The 16,786-nt window shown below is 50.5% G+C and overlaps 2 protein-coding genes across 11 annotated transcripts in view; both read left to right on the top strand.

Moving 5' to 3' along the window:
• The window catches only part of TDRD1 (tudor domain containing 1), a 51,187-nt gene extending 42,409 nt beyond the window's left edge, over window positions 1-8,778 (top strand). For 8 of the 9 annotated variants that reach the window (XM_084772174.1, XM_084772178.1, XM_084772177.1 and 5 more), the window contains exons 21-26: window positions 933-1,049; window positions 4,334-4,501; window positions 5,751-5,978; window positions 6,457-6,503; window positions 6,585-6,677; window positions 8,086-8,778. In XM_084772174.1, the coding sequence (XP_084628300.1) occupies window positions 933-1,049; window positions 4,334-4,501; window positions 5,751-5,978; window positions 6,457-6,503; window positions 6,585-6,677 (653 nt within the window). In that variant the 3' untranslated portion in view covers window positions 8,086-8,778. The remainder of the gene's footprint in view (window positions 1-932; window positions 1,050-4,333; window positions 4,502-5,750; window positions 5,979-6,456; window positions 6,504-6,584; window positions 6,678-8,085) is intronic. The other variant, XM_084772179.1, reaches the window with a different exon arrangement.
• Window positions 8,779-14,794: 6,016 nt separating this feature from the next.
• VWA2 (von Willebrand factor A domain containing 2) overlaps window positions 14,795-16,786 on the top strand; it is a 48,682-nt gene continuing 46,690 nt past the window's right edge. For both annotated transcript variants that reach the window (XM_084762886.1, XM_084762884.1), the window contains exon 1: window positions 14,795-15,076. The gene's annotated coding sequence lies outside the window, so the exon portion shown is untranslated. The remainder of the gene's footprint in view (window positions 15,077-16,786) is intronic.

The raw sequence follows: 16,786 nt of genomic DNA, 5'->3' as shown, positions 1-16,786 counted from the left end.
CCTGAGCCCTCATGGTGGAAGGAGACATTTCTGAAGGTTGTCCTGACCTCCATGTGGGGCTGTGGCAACTCCATATAAATATATGTAAAATGGAGAGAAGTCAACTATAGTTTGTACATTGTAGGGCAAGCACACTAGGAGACTCCCCCCCCCCCCCGCTGTTGGGACCCCCCAGGCTCCTCATACACCCCAGGCTCCTCATACACCCCAGGCTCCTCATACACCCCAGGCCTCATACACCCCAGGCTCCTCATACACCCCAGGCTCCTCATACACCCCAGGCTCCTCATACCCCCCAGGCCTCATACACCCCAGGCTCCTCATACCCCCCAGGCTCCTCATACACCCCAGGTTCCTCATACACTCCAGGCTCCTCATACCCCCCAGGCTCCTCATACACCCCAGGCCTCATACACCCCAGGCCTCATACACCCCAGGTTCCTCATACACCCCAGACTCCTCATACACCCCAGGCTCCTCATACACCCCAGGCCTCATACACCCCAGGTTCCTCATACACCCCAGACTCCTCATACACCCCAGGCTCCTCATACACCCCAGGCCTCATACACCCCAGGTTCCTCATACACCCCAGGCTCCTCATACCCCCCAGGCTCCTCATACCCCCCAGGCTCCTCATACCCCCCAGGCTCCTCATACACCCCAGGCCTCATACACCCCAGGCTCCTCATACACCCCAGGCTCCTCATACACCCCAGGCTCCTCATACACCCCAGGCTCCTCATACACCCAAGGTTCCTCATACACCTGACTTCAAAGCTCTGCATAAAACAACCAAAAATGTATCAGTATTTAAGACACAATGTGCATTTTAACATGTGGAGCCCTGGCTGGTTAGACTTGGGATTCTTTGTATACTGTCCCTGTTAGTCCTGGAGGTTTTCTCACACTGAAGATTGTTTGTGTTTCAGAAAATCAAGAAAAGCTGTATGTGTTAACGGCTGAATTGTTAGAACACTGTAATGCTCAGAAAGGCCATCCATCCTACAGACCACGGACAGGAGAAGCGTGCTGTGCCAAGTACACAAGTAACGTTCCTTTAAGTGAGATACTGTGGGGAATGTTTAAATGAGTTGATGCAAATTAAGAAAGGCATGATTGTGACTTAATTTATATGCTGGTGTCATCTGCTTTTCTATTCTCTATAGGCTGTTTTTGGGTAAGGGTATACATACACTGAAAACCAGCTCCAAGTACCAGTGCTCCGTTTGGTCGGTCACTGATGCAGTCTTCCATATTTATGGAGTTGTACATGTGAGTGGACCAAAAGGAGATGGGCGTGTTTCACATTTCACATCAACAAGTTGTGTTGCTAATTACAAATAACACTTACTGAGAATGTTCTGGTTTGTTTCTGGGACTGGAGCCAGATCACAGTGGGTATGGGTAGGCGTGGTTCCCAGATCACAGAGGTGCTGTGGGTATGGGTGGGTGTGGTCCCACTGCTCCCTGGGCAGGTGGGCTGTCAGCAGGATGGCCAGCCTCCGCCAGAGGTCTCATAAAGGCAGCTTTGTCCAGATGCCTAGCAGGAGAAAGATGGTCACCTGCTGGGGACCTCCTCCATCATCTTAGTGACGTTACTTCTCTCCTGCTTTACTTTTGTGAAGCATCACATCTGCTTGTCCTCAGTCTTTGTCAGTGGACGTTATGGCGTGACTTGGGGTGTAAGGCCCCTTCATTGCGGACAGTCCCCTGCAGTGCACTGTGACTCTGGGTTCTACTGCTGTTGGCAGTTCTGTGTGCTTCCACTGTCCCCAGGCCTCCACACTGGTGCTAAGTCCTGTCATCTCTGTGTGGACCTCATTACTCCTGGTACTCCTGGTCTAGCTGCCCTCTAGAGTGCTTGCCCTCCAGACGCGGGCTCTCCCAGGTGTGTCCTTCAGCCTCATCTGAGGACTGTCCAGCAGTCTCCGTCTCGCCCTGCCTTGGTGTTATCTGAGTTTCTTCCACTCTGTTTAGGCAGCCGGTCCCTTCTTCCGTCAGTCCATCCCTTCCTCACTTGACCTTGCCATGCTTTGGATCCACACCAGGGTCTGGATGTACCTGTCGGGTCCCAGCCCGCAGGAAAAATCGAATCTTGCAGTTGTTCACCTGCAAGAGTAGGATACAGAGACGTGAGAAATAACTAATCAAGTCAGGAAATTTCTGATCAAGATCCCTCTTTAATGCGGACGAGTAAGACTTTATACAGTAAGGTCAATAGGATCTATTCTGATCCCTCTCTCCCTAGCTCCCAAGGCAAGAACACAGTAGCCTGAATAGCTCTCTGTAAGAACTTCCTTAACCCTCCAGGTGTTTCTCAGTAGGGATTTCCCTACTTCTTTCAAAGGTAAATAGTCCAAGGATGGCCTGGAACACAAAGACCTCCTCTGGCAGAGATCAGCAGCTGGAAGGTCACAGCATGCAGCCTAAGCATGGGATTTCTGACATGGCAAAATTTAGCACTGAGGAAAGGTGCTCCATGTGAGCAGAAGTCTAGCCTCCTGGATGTAGAATCCGGGTTAGAAGTCATTTTTGAAAGCATTGCTTTGCCTGTTAACTGCTGGGTTTTTTGTTTGTTTGTTTTTGTTTTTGTTTTGGGGGGCCAGTGGTTGAGATAGGGTTTCTCTATGTAGCCTTGACTGTCTTGGAACTTGGTCTATAGACCAGGCTGGCCTCAAGCTCACAGCAATCTGCCTGCGTCTGCCTCCTTAGTGCTGGGATTACAGGCATGTACCACCGCTATGACCTGTGGTTCTCCTCTTCTCTGGGGGACTGTTGGCCACCAACCCACCAAGGCAGGAGGAGCAGAAGGTGAGGTGCAGAGCTTGAAGGCCACAAGCACGATGGAGATCAGACACTCCAGCAGCCACTTCAGGGAGCTAGTTCACCTTTTAGTCCTTGGGGAGTGGGTGGGGAGCTTCCAGGATAGGTCTATATAATTGGTTGGTTTATATTTGGCAGCATGCTCCTATCATATGAACGGGAGCACACTACCTAATTATCCTATAGGTGCAGGGAGAGGAGAGCTGGCAGGGAGCTGTGTCAAGGGCCATGTATCAAATGTGGTGAGGGGCATCTATGTCTAAAGACTCTCCAGGTGGAGTCAGGCAGAGATCAGGAGGCCCTGCTGGGCAGAGGGAGCCCTGCGCCTGGCGCCCCAGGATGGGAGGACGGCAGCCTCAGCCAGCAGGGTCCTTGCAACACTACCTAGCTAGCTGTTGGTATTTTTGATAAAAAGGTAGACAAGTCCTCCAGAATTATACGCGCCCTTTGTTGTGTGGACCCTTGAGTCTCCACTTCTTCCCGGGTCTGCACATGGTTTCCATGCCGTGCTGGGCACCTGGGAGGCAGCTCTAGGTCTGGAAGTGCTTCAGGTGGGTTTTTCTCCTGAACTCATGGTTTTTATTCATTTTCTCCTTTTTTCTTTTCTGTTGAGGAGCTGCCAAATCTTCCAGTGCTTGACATGGCTCTGCTAAATGTGTTTGCTTTCAACTGTTCTTTATTCCCTGACTTTGCTCACTGGATTTTGATGTCATGTTTCCCCTTCACTAGCTCTTGTGTGTGTGTGTGTGTGTGTGTGCACCAGGTGCACATGGGCATCAGAAGAAGGTATTTGATGTCTCCATCTCTGGCCATCGTCCTTTGGATGTGATCGTCTCCTCCCTCCTTTGCCTCTGCTTACTCCAGGTCCTGTTTCTGTCATGAGGGAGGTTTTCTTGAACCATCTTTCCGCATAACTAAGATGGGGTACCCAAGAGTTATTTGGAAGTTTATGCACAGCAGAGCTTACCCACCTGTGGCCCTCACCTGGCTCTGCTGGTGGCTGGGCATTTGTGGTAGCCATCTCCTGCCTCACTGTGAGCTTGCTCTGCTCCTCAGCTGCATTCCCTAGGCTGTAACCTCTTTGGAGAAGGTGGTCACAGCGCTCACTGTTTTCTTTGGTGAACTTAAAAGCAGGTCTCATATGTAAAAGTGTTTCTAGACCAACTGCCGCCCTCAGGCCTCCTCCCCACCTGCAGACCCTGGGCTCGCCCGGGACTCTGTCTGTTCGTCTTCCTCACTACCAGCTCTGCACTATGAGCTGCACTATGAGCTGTAAGCGGTCCCACTTGTACATCTGTGTCTGTCTTCTCTCATGTTCCTTGTTCTTATAGTTAAAAAACAAAATCAGGACGCTTAGTGTCTCCATGGAGGAATTTGGAAAGGATGTAGAAAACTCTGGACTCTTGATAGAAACTCTGAATTTTAAGTGTTGGAGATAGACAGAAGCACCTCAGGGAAGGGAGGGGCCTGGACCGAGACTTGCCCGCTGAGAGCCCTTCCTTTTCAGGTGACAACTTCTGGTACCGTGCCATTGTTCTGGAAACGTCAGACTCCAGCGTGAAAGTGCTGTATGCAGATTACGGAAACATCGAAACCCTGCCCCTCTCCAGAGTGCAGCCAATCACAGCCAGGCACCTGGAGCTGCCCTTCCAGATCCTCAGATGCTCCCTGGATGGTACACAGTTCCAGTGCTATCCAGACCTGTGTCTGGAGTGTTTTATCTTTATATTTCATAGCTCTGAAGTCTGAACTGGATGGTTTATATCAGATTGTTATCAGTAGTTGCAGTCTGGGCTGGGTGTTTCTGCATCTTGGCAGACCTGGGGAGACCTGCAGAAGACTCGGGGAGCTCTATTCAGAGCCGGCGACAGTACAGGTTACAGAGGGACAGTGGGCTCCACGGATGAGACTTATGAAGGCCTCTGACTACTATGGGGAGCTTTCTTGTGTGGAATTCAGGAGAAGGAGGTGTTGGTCACTAAGAGAGTGTGCATGGTGCATGCAGGTTAGGGAGCAGGCTGCCACGTGCAGCCCTTCAGGTGGGGACTGTGTGCTCACAAGCTGTTCTAGGGCTAATTTGTATTCAAATGGGATCCCAGCTTGCCTTCCTCTAAGTGGCTTCTCAGCAAGTTTTCAGAGAAATTTTGTCTCCTTTATTATTTAATTTGTACTAAGTTGCATCCCCCTTATCCGTGTTCGGGGCTCATCTTCAGAGTGTCAAGGTTTGCAGACTGTCCTGTCCCTGACGGGAAGCTCTAGTGGCAAGTGGCAGGGTATGAACCCGGAGGAGGTCGCCTGGTAGCTCACCATGGCTTTGCTACTTTGTTACAGCTTCCTGTAGGAGCCAGGTGCTCACTGGCATCACCCCAGCTTCCTCACTGTGCTGCTAAAGCAGCCTCTGCTCAGCTCTTCAGCTGGAACACCCATAGAGCAAGTAAACTGGAAGGCTGGAGGCATTCCTCGCAGACCCTGGCCTGCTTTCCTCACAGTCACCGACCTCTAACATGCTTGGCGTCTGTACCGTGTTGTGTCCCTTCCTAATGGAGCATAGAGGCCAGATCATGCCTATTTCATGCTCTAAACTTAGGCCAGTGCTTGCTGCCTCACAGCATGACTGACGCCAGCTAAGCCAACGACCACGTGACTTATCTCATTAGATGACTTACCGAAGAGGCATGGCGCTGAAGTGATGGCTCGGTGGCTACGAGCACTGGTTGTTGTTGCAGAGGACCTGAGTTATGTGGCTGGCAGCGCCTGTAACTCCAGTTCCAAGGGAGCCAATACCTTCTTCTGATGTCAGTGTGCACATAGTGTGCGCCTGTGTGTGTGTGCATGCAGATAGAACATTCATACACATAAAAAATAAGTAATAAATACGTCTTTAAGAAGACTTGTAAACTAAGCACAATGTTTAATGTTTCCAGGGCTGGTGGAATTAAATGGAAGCTCTTCACAGTTAGTGATAGAGCTACTGAAAAACACCATGCTGAACCAGAGTGTGGTTCTTTCTGTGAAAGGAATCTCGAAGAATGTCCACAAAGTGTCAGTTGAAAAGAGTTCTGAGAACGGGGTGATCAATGTAGCTGAGAATCTGCTGATGTGTGGTCTGGCAGAAAACCTCACGTCTAAGAGGAAGAACGCTCCAACTAAAGGTACCTTCTCAAGCGAAACAGCCAGCAGCTGAGAAGTAATGCGCAGCTGGAGTTGTCCTCACTGCCTCACCCCTTAGCTCCAGGGCCCCCCTAGCCCCCCACCCGCCACTCCCCCACCCCCACCACTCCTGGAGCCACTCAGCCTGACAGACACAGAGGCTTAGGATGGTCGCACATTGAGCCTGCGCCTTTCTTCCATTGCCTTTGATCCTGGTCAACATGAGAAGACTGTGTTTTTGCGATTGAGTCTTCCCTGTACCTCATGGGATGTGCTTTTGGCAGACCCACCCTTGGCCAAAAGGGGTCCGGGAGTGCTGCTCTGTGGGAGTCCAGGGCACAGCAATTGAGTGGGCAGATCCTGTTCTGTGCAGTTGACACTCAGACACAGACAGATGCAGGCTCGCTCAGGTCTCCGGCCCTGTATTCCTCATTGACATGACCTGGTGGCTGTTTTTATGTGTTTGTCTTTTGCTTTTAGAGTCGCCACACAGAGCGGATTGCTGCTGCACAGAGCTACAGAAGCAGGTAGATACCATTCCCTTCACATGAAGCAACACCCCTAACGCTGGAAGAAAGCCAATTATGCTGTTTCCTTTTCATCTGTAGATTGAAAAACATGAACAGATTCTTCTCTTCCTCTTAAACAATCCAACCAACCAAAATAAATTTATAGAGATGAAAAAGCTGCTGGAAAGCTAAGTATGTTTCCTGTTTCTGCCCTCTGGTGCCTACCTATAGAGTGCCCGAGGCCGTGCTCCATGCGGTGCGGTGGGCAGAGCTGGCCCTCACGGAGCTGTGCTCAGTCTACTGTGATGTTCTGCTCTGGTGGCTTTCTTCAACACTCCTGATGCCCCTGACTCAGGCTTCCATGTGTGAAAGCTCTCACATCATTGCCTTGTGGCAAGACTGTCATGGAGAAAAGCTTAGCCTCAAACTGTCCAGACTTGAAATCTCAGCCTCACCTGGACTCTGGCAGCAAGTTCAGCACTCGCTGTGGCTAAGGCCAGGAGAATGGAAAGCAGGCACAGTGTCCAGCCTGTGACGCTGCGCTGGCAGCACTGTTCGGTGGCCCCTCCCTTTTCCTACTGCCCAGATCCCTGTTGTAAGAGGGCCATCAGAAAGCACTGCATAGCCAGTAGTCAGTTAGAACTCGTGGTCACAATGAAATTGCCCTCTGTACTTACCTCTTTGAGTTGCTACAATGTTAGCCCAAAGCAAAGCTGGCTTTCACTCCTCCTGGGCCTCTCCTCGCCTAAGAGCAGGTTTTGCTGAGCCCTGGAAGCACTACAGTGGCTCTCTGGGATTGGGGGAGGGCCGGGGAGAGGGTGTTCCTCTGTGGCAGCAGTGCCTGCTGGCTTTGGTGTGGTCTCATTCTGTTCGATTTGTTCGTAAAGAAGCACGGTTGAGCCCTAAGCTGATGATGCCATGATCAACAGTTTTCATTGTCAGGGTTTATATCTTTATAAATTTGGTTTCTGTTTTGTGTATTTGAGCTTAAAATGGTGAGTTTAATGGTAATTTTAACCAGATAGACCGATGGGCTTCTGGAATTAGCCCAGCACCAAGAGCAGCCACTTACTCATTGTTAAACTCGTTTGTACTTTTGTCTGTTGATCTGTACAGTGAGCTTTCTTCAGGAAGAGACTGAGAGCGCTCACACAACAGTTGTTTCTAGGAAATTAGAACACTTGAGTAAAACATACACTAGTTTCCCCACCTGAGCACACAGTGCAGCACTTTATCCTGGGCTGAGCCTCGTGACATCATAAACACTCCGTCCTACAACACCCCTGAAGCAGACGTGCAGCAAACTCTTATAATGTCCTAGATGAGGGATAATTAAGTAAGTTAGTATGAGTTTGTTTTTATAGTTGAAGAAGAGTGCCAATAGCTGCATTTTATGTTTGTGGAGAGTATAGTTAGCTCTGATTAATGTCAATATCAATAAAAAACAGTTATGGTGGTGTTCAATGTTTTATCTGACAGGTATAATCTAAATTTATGTAGTTTCACTTTAGGTACTTGGTTTGCTTGTACTTAAAATTGAAGTTAAGAACTCTAGTGATTTTTATGTAAGCCATTGTGATGGTTGATTTTTCTCTTTCAGAAGCAGTATCCCTGGGAAAGAAACACTTGGGAGGAAGGAAACAACAAAAGCTAGACTTGAGAAAGAATTGTATCTTCCATTTTGTTTGCTGGAACTGTTTCTTCCTTTTTTTTAGTGATCTTTGCTCTCTCCACCTGTACTTGCCTAACTTAGTTCTGTTGGTTTGGTTCCCCTACTCCAAATTCTTTCTGCAAAAAAAAATGAATCTTACATAAGATATTGATACACTAGCCAGGCATGATGGTGCATACCTGTAATCCCAGCCATGAGGGCACTGAGGCAAGAAGACCTCAAGTTCAAGGCCAGCATGTACTCCGTAGTTAGATGCTTTCTCATACAAACAATAACCCAAACAACATCAAGATTCAAAGTTTATGAGAAGGCTAGGAAGAGAGGTGAGGTCTCTGTCTCTCTCTCTCTGTCTCTGTCTCTGTGTGCGTGTGTGTTTGCTCCACTGAGTTTGGAAGCCAGAGCCTCGAATGTACTAGGCATGCGCTCTCCCTCTGAGCCACACTCCCAGCTTTAGCATCTTTCTCCTTGAAAGTGTTAGAGGATAAGCCTTGGTGGTAGCGCTAGGTAGGTCTAGTTGATGACAGATGGGCTTTAGCATAGTCTGTACATTTTAGACGCTTGTTAACGAGACACACCTGTCATCTTCTGCCTCCTTCGATAATAAATGCTGTTTGGTTCCTTTGCCTCTGGCTTGTACGCTCCCTTTTGTGGCTTCTGGCTCACTCCAAGGACATACACTAATACGTTCTTCTGTGCTGGGGCCACTTTGCTTTTCATCTTGGATAAGAAAGTGTCCATGAGTTCTAGCTACTGCACTAGGAGGACACTTTATGCCCCTCACATGCCCTTCTGGGGCTTTCCAACTAGTCAGTAGCCATTAAGACTTCTACTCTAGAAATAATTTACTATTTTCTCAGACACAAATTCAGTTATCAATTTAAAAAGTGAGAGCACATTTGTTTTGTCATAGCATGTGATTGCAGGCTTTCCTAAACTTAGCCATATGCAGAATCGTGAGCCAGATCCTTCCTGGGAGCCCCATAGTTTGTGTTGTAACCGTCCCACTGTTTGAGGACCATGCCTTGAGGCAGCCTAAGACAACACAGGAAGCAAGACACTGGCTTCCGCCCTGGGACTTGGTTCACTTTCCCTTTTGCTGGCCATGTGCGTGTCAGCTCTTCTGTTAAATAGAGTGCTTCCTTGTGCAGAAAGGTACTTGGATGTTGATGAGCCTCTACTTAACTATGTTTGTCCTGCTGTCCAGTAAAGTCCCTTGTCTGTAACTTGCCCTGGCTTGCTCCTTGCTGGCTTTCTGCACTCTCCTGCTTTTACAGATGCCAGAGCACCAACATGAAGAGGCAGTGGTGCCCTGGTGCTACAGGGGTGGCCTTTACATCACAAGAAACCAGACTCCTAGCCGGGCATGGTGGCGCACGCCTTTAATCCCAGCACTCGGGAGGCAGAGGCAGGCGGATTTCTGTGAGTTCGAGGCCAGCCTGGACTACAAAGCAAGTCTAGGACAGCCAAGACTACACAGAGAAACCCTGTCTTGAAAAACCAAAAAAAAAAAAAAAAAAAAAAAAAAAAAAAAGAAACCAGACTCCTGAGGCCGACTCCATGCGGGCCTGGGAATCTGAATAGAAACAAATTGGATAGTTGGAGCTGAGCTTGTTCACAGACGGAGAATGTAGCCATACCCAGTTCCTCAGGTGGCAGCAGTGCAAAGCCATGGCTCCTGCCCTTAGTGCACTGCAGCATTGAGCCTTGTCTCTGACCCATTTTAATATGTCAGCCATATATTCTATTTCACAAATATTTCTTAAACTCCAGCTGAGTGCCTGACATTGTGATATACACTTGATGGTTATACAAAGCCATGGGACCCAACTCCATCTGGGGCTTCAGGTCCCACTAGGGTATCTAGTGTGGCTGTAGCCAAGTGCACTAAAACCGAGACCGTGTGTCCCTCAGCAGATGACTTTCTGGACAAAGACCTTAAAATGCAATTTCAGGAAACAGGCCCCAGGAACCAAAGGGAGCTGGTGTGCAGTGCATGTCAGGGGCTGCAGGTCAAGCCAGTGAGGTGGGGCTAAGAACAGGAATAAACAAAATTTTGGGGACTCTAGGGCAGAAATGGAGAGATGAAGTGTACTGTGTGGCTTTTAGCTCAGTCAAGTAAACAGTTTCTATGAAGGCAAAGATTTGAGGCTGCCACACTCCATCAGCACATAAGATGGCTGCCTGCTCGTCCCTCACTGCCAATGCTTGTTGCTGTTGGATCTTTAACACGCTGTGAGTTCTCACACGGACTGTCTGAGGTGCGCCTTGGAAAGGGGCTAGCAGGCCTCACTCCAGGGAAGGGTCTTACCAGAGGGGTGAAGGCTGTGGCCACCACAGAGTCCTGAAACTTTTGCTTGAAGGTGAGGCACACCGCTGACCGCAGCTCCCTTTGGTTCCTGGGTTGCTGCTTGACCCCTCTTGGTTTTCTGCTCCCCAAGGGCTCCAGGTTGTGGCTGCTCAGTGAGACAAGGACACAGGTGTGCTGATTGCAGGTGCCTGGCTTTGCTTCTCTTCCCTGCCAAGTGTGTTTTCATGATGGAGGTGAAGACTGGGTATGTGGGATTCTACCCAGTCATTGATCCTGACGACACCCACTATCCATCCAGTCAGTCAGCGACCCTGACACCCACCATCCATGCAGTCAGTCAGTGACCCTGACACCCACCATCCATGCAGTCAGTCAGTGGCCCTGACACCCACCATCCATGCAGTCAGTCAGTGACCCTGACACCCACCATCCATGCAGTCAGTCAGTGGCTCTGACACCCACCATCCATGCACTCAGTCAGTGACCCTGACATCCACCATCCATCCAGTCAGTCAGTGACCCTGACACCCACCATCCATGCACTCAGTCAGTGACCCTGACACCCACCATCCATCCAGTCAGTCAGTGGCCCTGACACCCACCATCCATCCAGTCAGTCAGTGACCCTGACACCCACCATCCATGCACTCAGTCAGTGACCCTGACACCCACCATCCATCCAGTCAGTCAGTGACCCTGACACCCACCATCCATCCAGTCAGTCAGTGACCCTGACACCCACCATCCATCCAGTCAGTCAGTGACCCTGACACCCACCATCCATCCAGTCAGTCAGTGACCCTGACACCCACCATCCATCCAGTCAGTCAGCGACCCTGACACCCACCATCCATCCAGTCAGTGGCCCTGACACCCACCATCCATCCAGTCAGTCAGTGACCCTGACACCCACCATCCAGTCAGTGACCCTGACACCCACCATCCATCCAGTCAGTCAGTGGCCCTGACACCCACCATCCATCCAGTCAGTCAGTGACCCTGACACCCACCATCCATCCAGTCAGTCAGTGACCCTGACACCCACCATCCATCCAGTCAGTCAGTGACCCTGACACCCACCACCCATCCAGTCAGTCAGTGACCCTGACACCCACCATCCATCCAGTCAGTCAGTGACCCTGACACCCACCACCCATCCAGTCAGTCAGTGACCCTGACACCCACCATCCATCCAGTCAGTCAGTGACCCTGACACCCACCACCCATCCAGTCAGTCAGTGACCCTGACACCCACCATCCATCCAGTCAGTCAGTGACCCTGACACCCACCACCCATCCAGTCAGTCAGTGACCCTGACACCCACCATCCAGTCAGTCAGTGACCCTGACATCCACCATCCAGTCAGTCAGTGACCCTGACACCCACCATCCACTCAGTCAGTGACCCTGACATCCACCATCCAGTCAGTCAGTGACCCTGACACCCACCATCCAGTCAGTCAGTGACCCTGACATCCACCATCCATCCAGTCAATCAGTGACCCTGACACCCACCATCCATCAGTCAGTCAGCGACCCTGACACCCACCATCCATCAGTCAGTCAGTGACCCTGACACCCACCATCCATCCAGTCAGTGACCCTGACACCCACCATCCATCAGTCAGTCAGCGACCCTGACACCCACCATCCATCCAGTCAGTCAGTGACCCTGACACCCACCATCCAGTCAGTTAGTGACCCTGACACCCACCATCCATCCAGTCAGTCAGCGACCCTAACACCCACCATCATCATCAGGAAATCAAAGGTGGACACGGTGACGCTGTCTCTGAAAGCCATGGTCATTCCACCACTTAGGTCTCAGTAGTGCTGAAGCCCTCATCTCTGCGTGCGTGTGTGCACGCGCGCATGCAGCTGAAGCACTACAGAACAGTTTGTGAGCTTACACTTTAAAAGAACAGTTACTCCACAGGGTAGTGTGGTGCACACCTTTAGCCCCAGCACTCAGGAGACAGAGGCACTGGGATTTGAGTTCAGGGCCAGCCTGTCTACAGACCACATTCTAGGACACCCAGGGCTACACAGAAAAAGCCTGTATTTAGAATAAAACAAAAACCCAATTATTCTGTATAAGTAGCCAAGCATTGGGACCAACAAGGCAAGGCAAAGCCCTGAGCAGAGCTGGAGCTTTGGGTGAGGCCCTGGAAGGAAGGATGCATGAATCTTCAGGGAGGAAAGATGACTTGAGTAGCTGCCGACCTTCTCATCCTAGAAGCCTCCGCCTGGCTTAGTGACCTGGCCACTGCACTCCAGGTTACTACTGATTAGTCCTGAGAGCCTCTGGGCCAGACTGCTTTGGCAAAAAGTTTGCAGTAACTTAATGCTGAGGCCGACTGGCGTCACCACCTTCCTGGATGTATGTTTGGAGTGGTAGGACAGAACGCAGGCAGGTGCAACATTTCTGTGTGGAGGTTTTAGTCTTCAGATGATGTGTAAAGTAACCCCAAATAGGTTAAAAAAAATGTTAGGGGGGCTGGAGAGATGGCTGAGCGGTTAAGAGCACCGTCTGCTCTTCCAGAGGTCCTGAGTTCAATTCCCAGCAACCACATGGTGGCTCACAACCATCTATCATGAGATCTGGTTCTCTCTTCTGGCCTGCAGGTGTACATGCAGGCAGAACACTGTGTATGTAATAAATAAATCTTTTTTTTTTTTTTAATGTTAGGAATGCCGAGAGTTGAAACAAGGCTTTTGCGTGGTAAGCCTGACCGGGCAGAGGCGCAAAGAAACAACCATCATATGGGCGGGAGGGTGTCAGAGCTGACTTCCTAAGGGCTACTCACTGTCTGGAGTGGCCACCACACTGCCACTCGCCACCACACTGCCACTCTTAACTGTATGTGCTGTTAGTACAGTATGCATTGATTACAGGGTTAAATACTTGGGACCTGTAGGTTAAGATGGAGTTCACCTGTGTTTGTCCTTTTACATCTACATGTGCCTTTCATATCTCTGAAAGAATGCTGGCACCAAGGCAGAGAGCATCTCTCACCTTCACACTCAGGAGGCAAGTTCCCCTACCGTGGCCTTGCCTGTGGTGCCCACAGGTGGTACCTAGGTATGATCCTGTTTTCACTTTTTGGTGCTCCAGTAAATGCTAATGGAAGGGATGAATCGAGTGAAGAAAAAACTTCTCTCCCTCTCCAATGAAGTTTGCAACATCAAAGCTGCCAGGCAGGAGCCAAGTTCCCTGTAAGCTATCTGACAGGAGGGGCCGGGCGCCAACTGAGGACCACGGAATGAAATGCAACAGAAGTGTTTGGTGGTGGTGGTGTTTTGTTTTGTTTTGTGTTTTAAAAAGGTGTAAAAATACAAAATTTGACATTTACCCGTCAGGTTGACATTTACAGGAATAGTGAAGAAGGGCACAGAAAATAGGGAACAGACCAGCTTCCTGGAGGGCAGTTTGTTTAAAAAAAAAAAGTCTTTGATCAAGGAGACAGCCTAGTGGGTAGAGGCACTTAGTGCCTTCAAGCTTGCCCGTGTGATTTCAACCTTCAGAACCCAAATGGTGGAAGGAAAAAAAAAAACAAAAACAAAAACAAAAAACCAGATCTCCCTATGACCGTGTGTGTGTGTGTGTGTGTGTGTAATTGTAATGTAATTCTTGAATTCATATAACTTGTAGGAATTTACTCTCTTCCTTTCCAGATGTAATTGGGCAGCCCCACAAAGATATCTAATTGCAGTGTTAAACTAGAGACCTTGGCTTTGAACAGTAGCAAATGGGTACAGGTAAAGCGGTACTGCAGTGGCCTAGACCACAGATGTCCAACACAGGTGTTCGTAGGCGGAAATGACAGCTTGTTCCAGCTGTCTGCATCTGCGCAGCAGTGGCTTTTCAATTTGCTTTCTCGGTTTCTATTTAAACTTTTTCAATGAGCACACAATATGTAGTTTTGACGAAGAATGAAAATGATTGAGAGAGAGTGTGTGTGCGGGGAGTACCTGCCAGAAGGCACACTGTTTTGTTGCGTGACACGTGAATGAAATACCAGGGACCCTCTAAGTAAAAAGGAGACTGCTGACTAATTATCACCCAACTTCAGTAAGTAACAGGCAAGTTGGCAAAAGGTAGAAGCCATGACAGAAACGAAGCCAAAGTAAACATTCCCTTGAGGGTGGGATCGATAAAATCCGCCGTGCTGCGGTTGCGGGTCGCGGGGCGAGAGGCCAGGCCGGCGCGGTTCCCGGGAGCTGCGGTTGCGCCTCCCTCGACACAGCCTGGATCCCCACAGGCTGCACCGGAGCTGCCCTGCCCCGCCTCTGCAGGGGGAGACCAACAGGTGCCCACGTGGCTGCGAGGCGCAGCGTCCTCTACCCCGAGCCCAGCCTGCGCCGTGGCCCCGGCAGCTGTGCGCTCCGCTGGTGGAAGCCCCACGCCTTCCTACGGGCGGGGCGGGGCAGGGCGGGGCAGTGGACCGGGCGCACCCCTGCGAGCGAGCGGAGCCCCAGCCCTGCGCCGGCCGCCTCTACCTGCCGCGCCTAGCCGGGCGCAGAGGGCTTTGTTCGCTTTGTCTCCACGCACCTGAGCGGCCCGCCTGGAAGGTCGCCATCCGGGAGAGCACAAAGGCGGCGCCTCACCAGGTAAGGGGGTGCTGGCTCGGGGGCTGTGGGTTGAGAAACCCGAGCTGCCTGGCGCCGTCGCGGGGACCCCTTCTCTTGCGGCCGAGGAATGGGGTGTAGTTTTTGAGTAAAAGCGTTGGAAACGTGTGCTCCGCTCCGCATGATAAGCACTCAGGTGCTACAGCGTTTCTACGCAGTTTCCCAAACAAGGCAGCCTCGTCTTTTCAAAGAAGTCACTTCTGGAAGAACTCGTGGAGGGCTCGCTGCCCTGAGAAGGAAAGGCAAGGGTTATGCTTTCCGCGGAAAGCGCGTGCGGGAGAGACTTGTCTGCTTTCCAGCTCCCCGCAGCAAACGTCACCTGGGGCAGTCCTGCTCCTCCTACCTTTCTCCAGCCTGCCCCGGACCAGACCCGTGGCGGGCTGAGACAAAAAAAACAAAAAAACAAAAAAACCTGTGATTTAAAGGTCTGAGCATAATCCCAGCACTCGGGAGGCAGAGGCAGGCGGATCGCTGTGAGTTCGAGGCCAGCCTGGTCTACAAAGTAAGTCCAGGATAGCCAAGGTTAACACAGAGAGACCTTGTCTCAAAAAAACAAAACAAAACAAAACAAAACAAATAAAATAAAATAAAATAAAGGTCTGAGCACCAGACAGAAGAAAAGGGATGGTGGCGCTTCGCTGCCTTTGCTTACAGCACTGCCTAACTCGGCCTGCCCGTCTCAGTGGGGGCTGCGCGCTAAAGAGATTGGATAGTTATAAGCAGTATGTCATCCGGTACAAGCTCCCTTGACTAAATAAACCCGAGACCCCTCTGAATGCTTGTAGATTCAGTCCTAAAACCTCAAAGTCTGTTTTGCTCAGAAATGCTCTTTTTTTTATATGCATAGGTTATGTTTATTTTTATTTATTTATTTTTTATCACTTCACATCTTGGTCGTAGCACCCTCCCTCGCCTTTCTCCCATCTCCCCTTCTCTATTCCTCATTAACACCCTGCCTCCCCCAGCTCAGAGTCCTTGTCAGAAACAGCCCCCTCTCCTCTTACTAAGGGACCCACATGAAGCCGGAGCTGCCCATTGGCTACATCTGTGTAGGGGGCCAGACTTACTTGCTGGCAAACCCCAGGCACACCACAGGGTTCCTTCCTCCATCGTCCCACTGGGCCTGAAAATGCACCACGGAAGTGTTTCTCAGGAAATCTGGCATTGGTCTACCACCCAGAGCTTAAAGTCAAACCATTCCACCAGGCTCTGCCTTCAGCAGGCTGTGGAACAAGCCAGCCGAGGTCTGGGTTTCTATGGTTGGGTGGATGGAAAGCCTCCAGAGCTAGTTTTACAGTTTAATGTTTGTAGCAAAACTGAGCAGAGGTACAAAGACGCCTGCCCTGCTTTTATCATCCCCTCCCTCCCCCAGTGGGACATTTGTGCCACGTGCTGAGCCCCCAAACTCCACAGGAGTCACACTTGGTGTCACACATTGTGTGTTTGGACAAATGCCTGCTACCCTTCCCTCTTCACGCCCCTTTCCCTAGCCCCGTGGCGATTCTCCGTCTCTTTCACTGTCTCTGTAGTCTGTCCTCTCTCAGGTGTCATGTGGTTGAGTCACACAGTAAATGACCTTTCAGATGGGCTTCTAATATACACGGAAGTTTCCTCTCGTGGAACTTCAAGGAAGGCTGTGAGAAGGCTGCCCTTAGCTGGCAGCGATGGCATTGGGCTGAGCGCCTCTGTTAA

Source organism: Acomys minous (assembly GCF_964271855.1).
Source record: "Acomys minous genome assembly, chromosome: 2".
Lineage (NCBI taxonomy): Eukaryota > Metazoa > Chordata > Mammalia > Rodentia > Muridae > Acomys > Acomys minous.
This window is presented reverse-complemented; position numbering and strand designations above follow the sequence as displayed.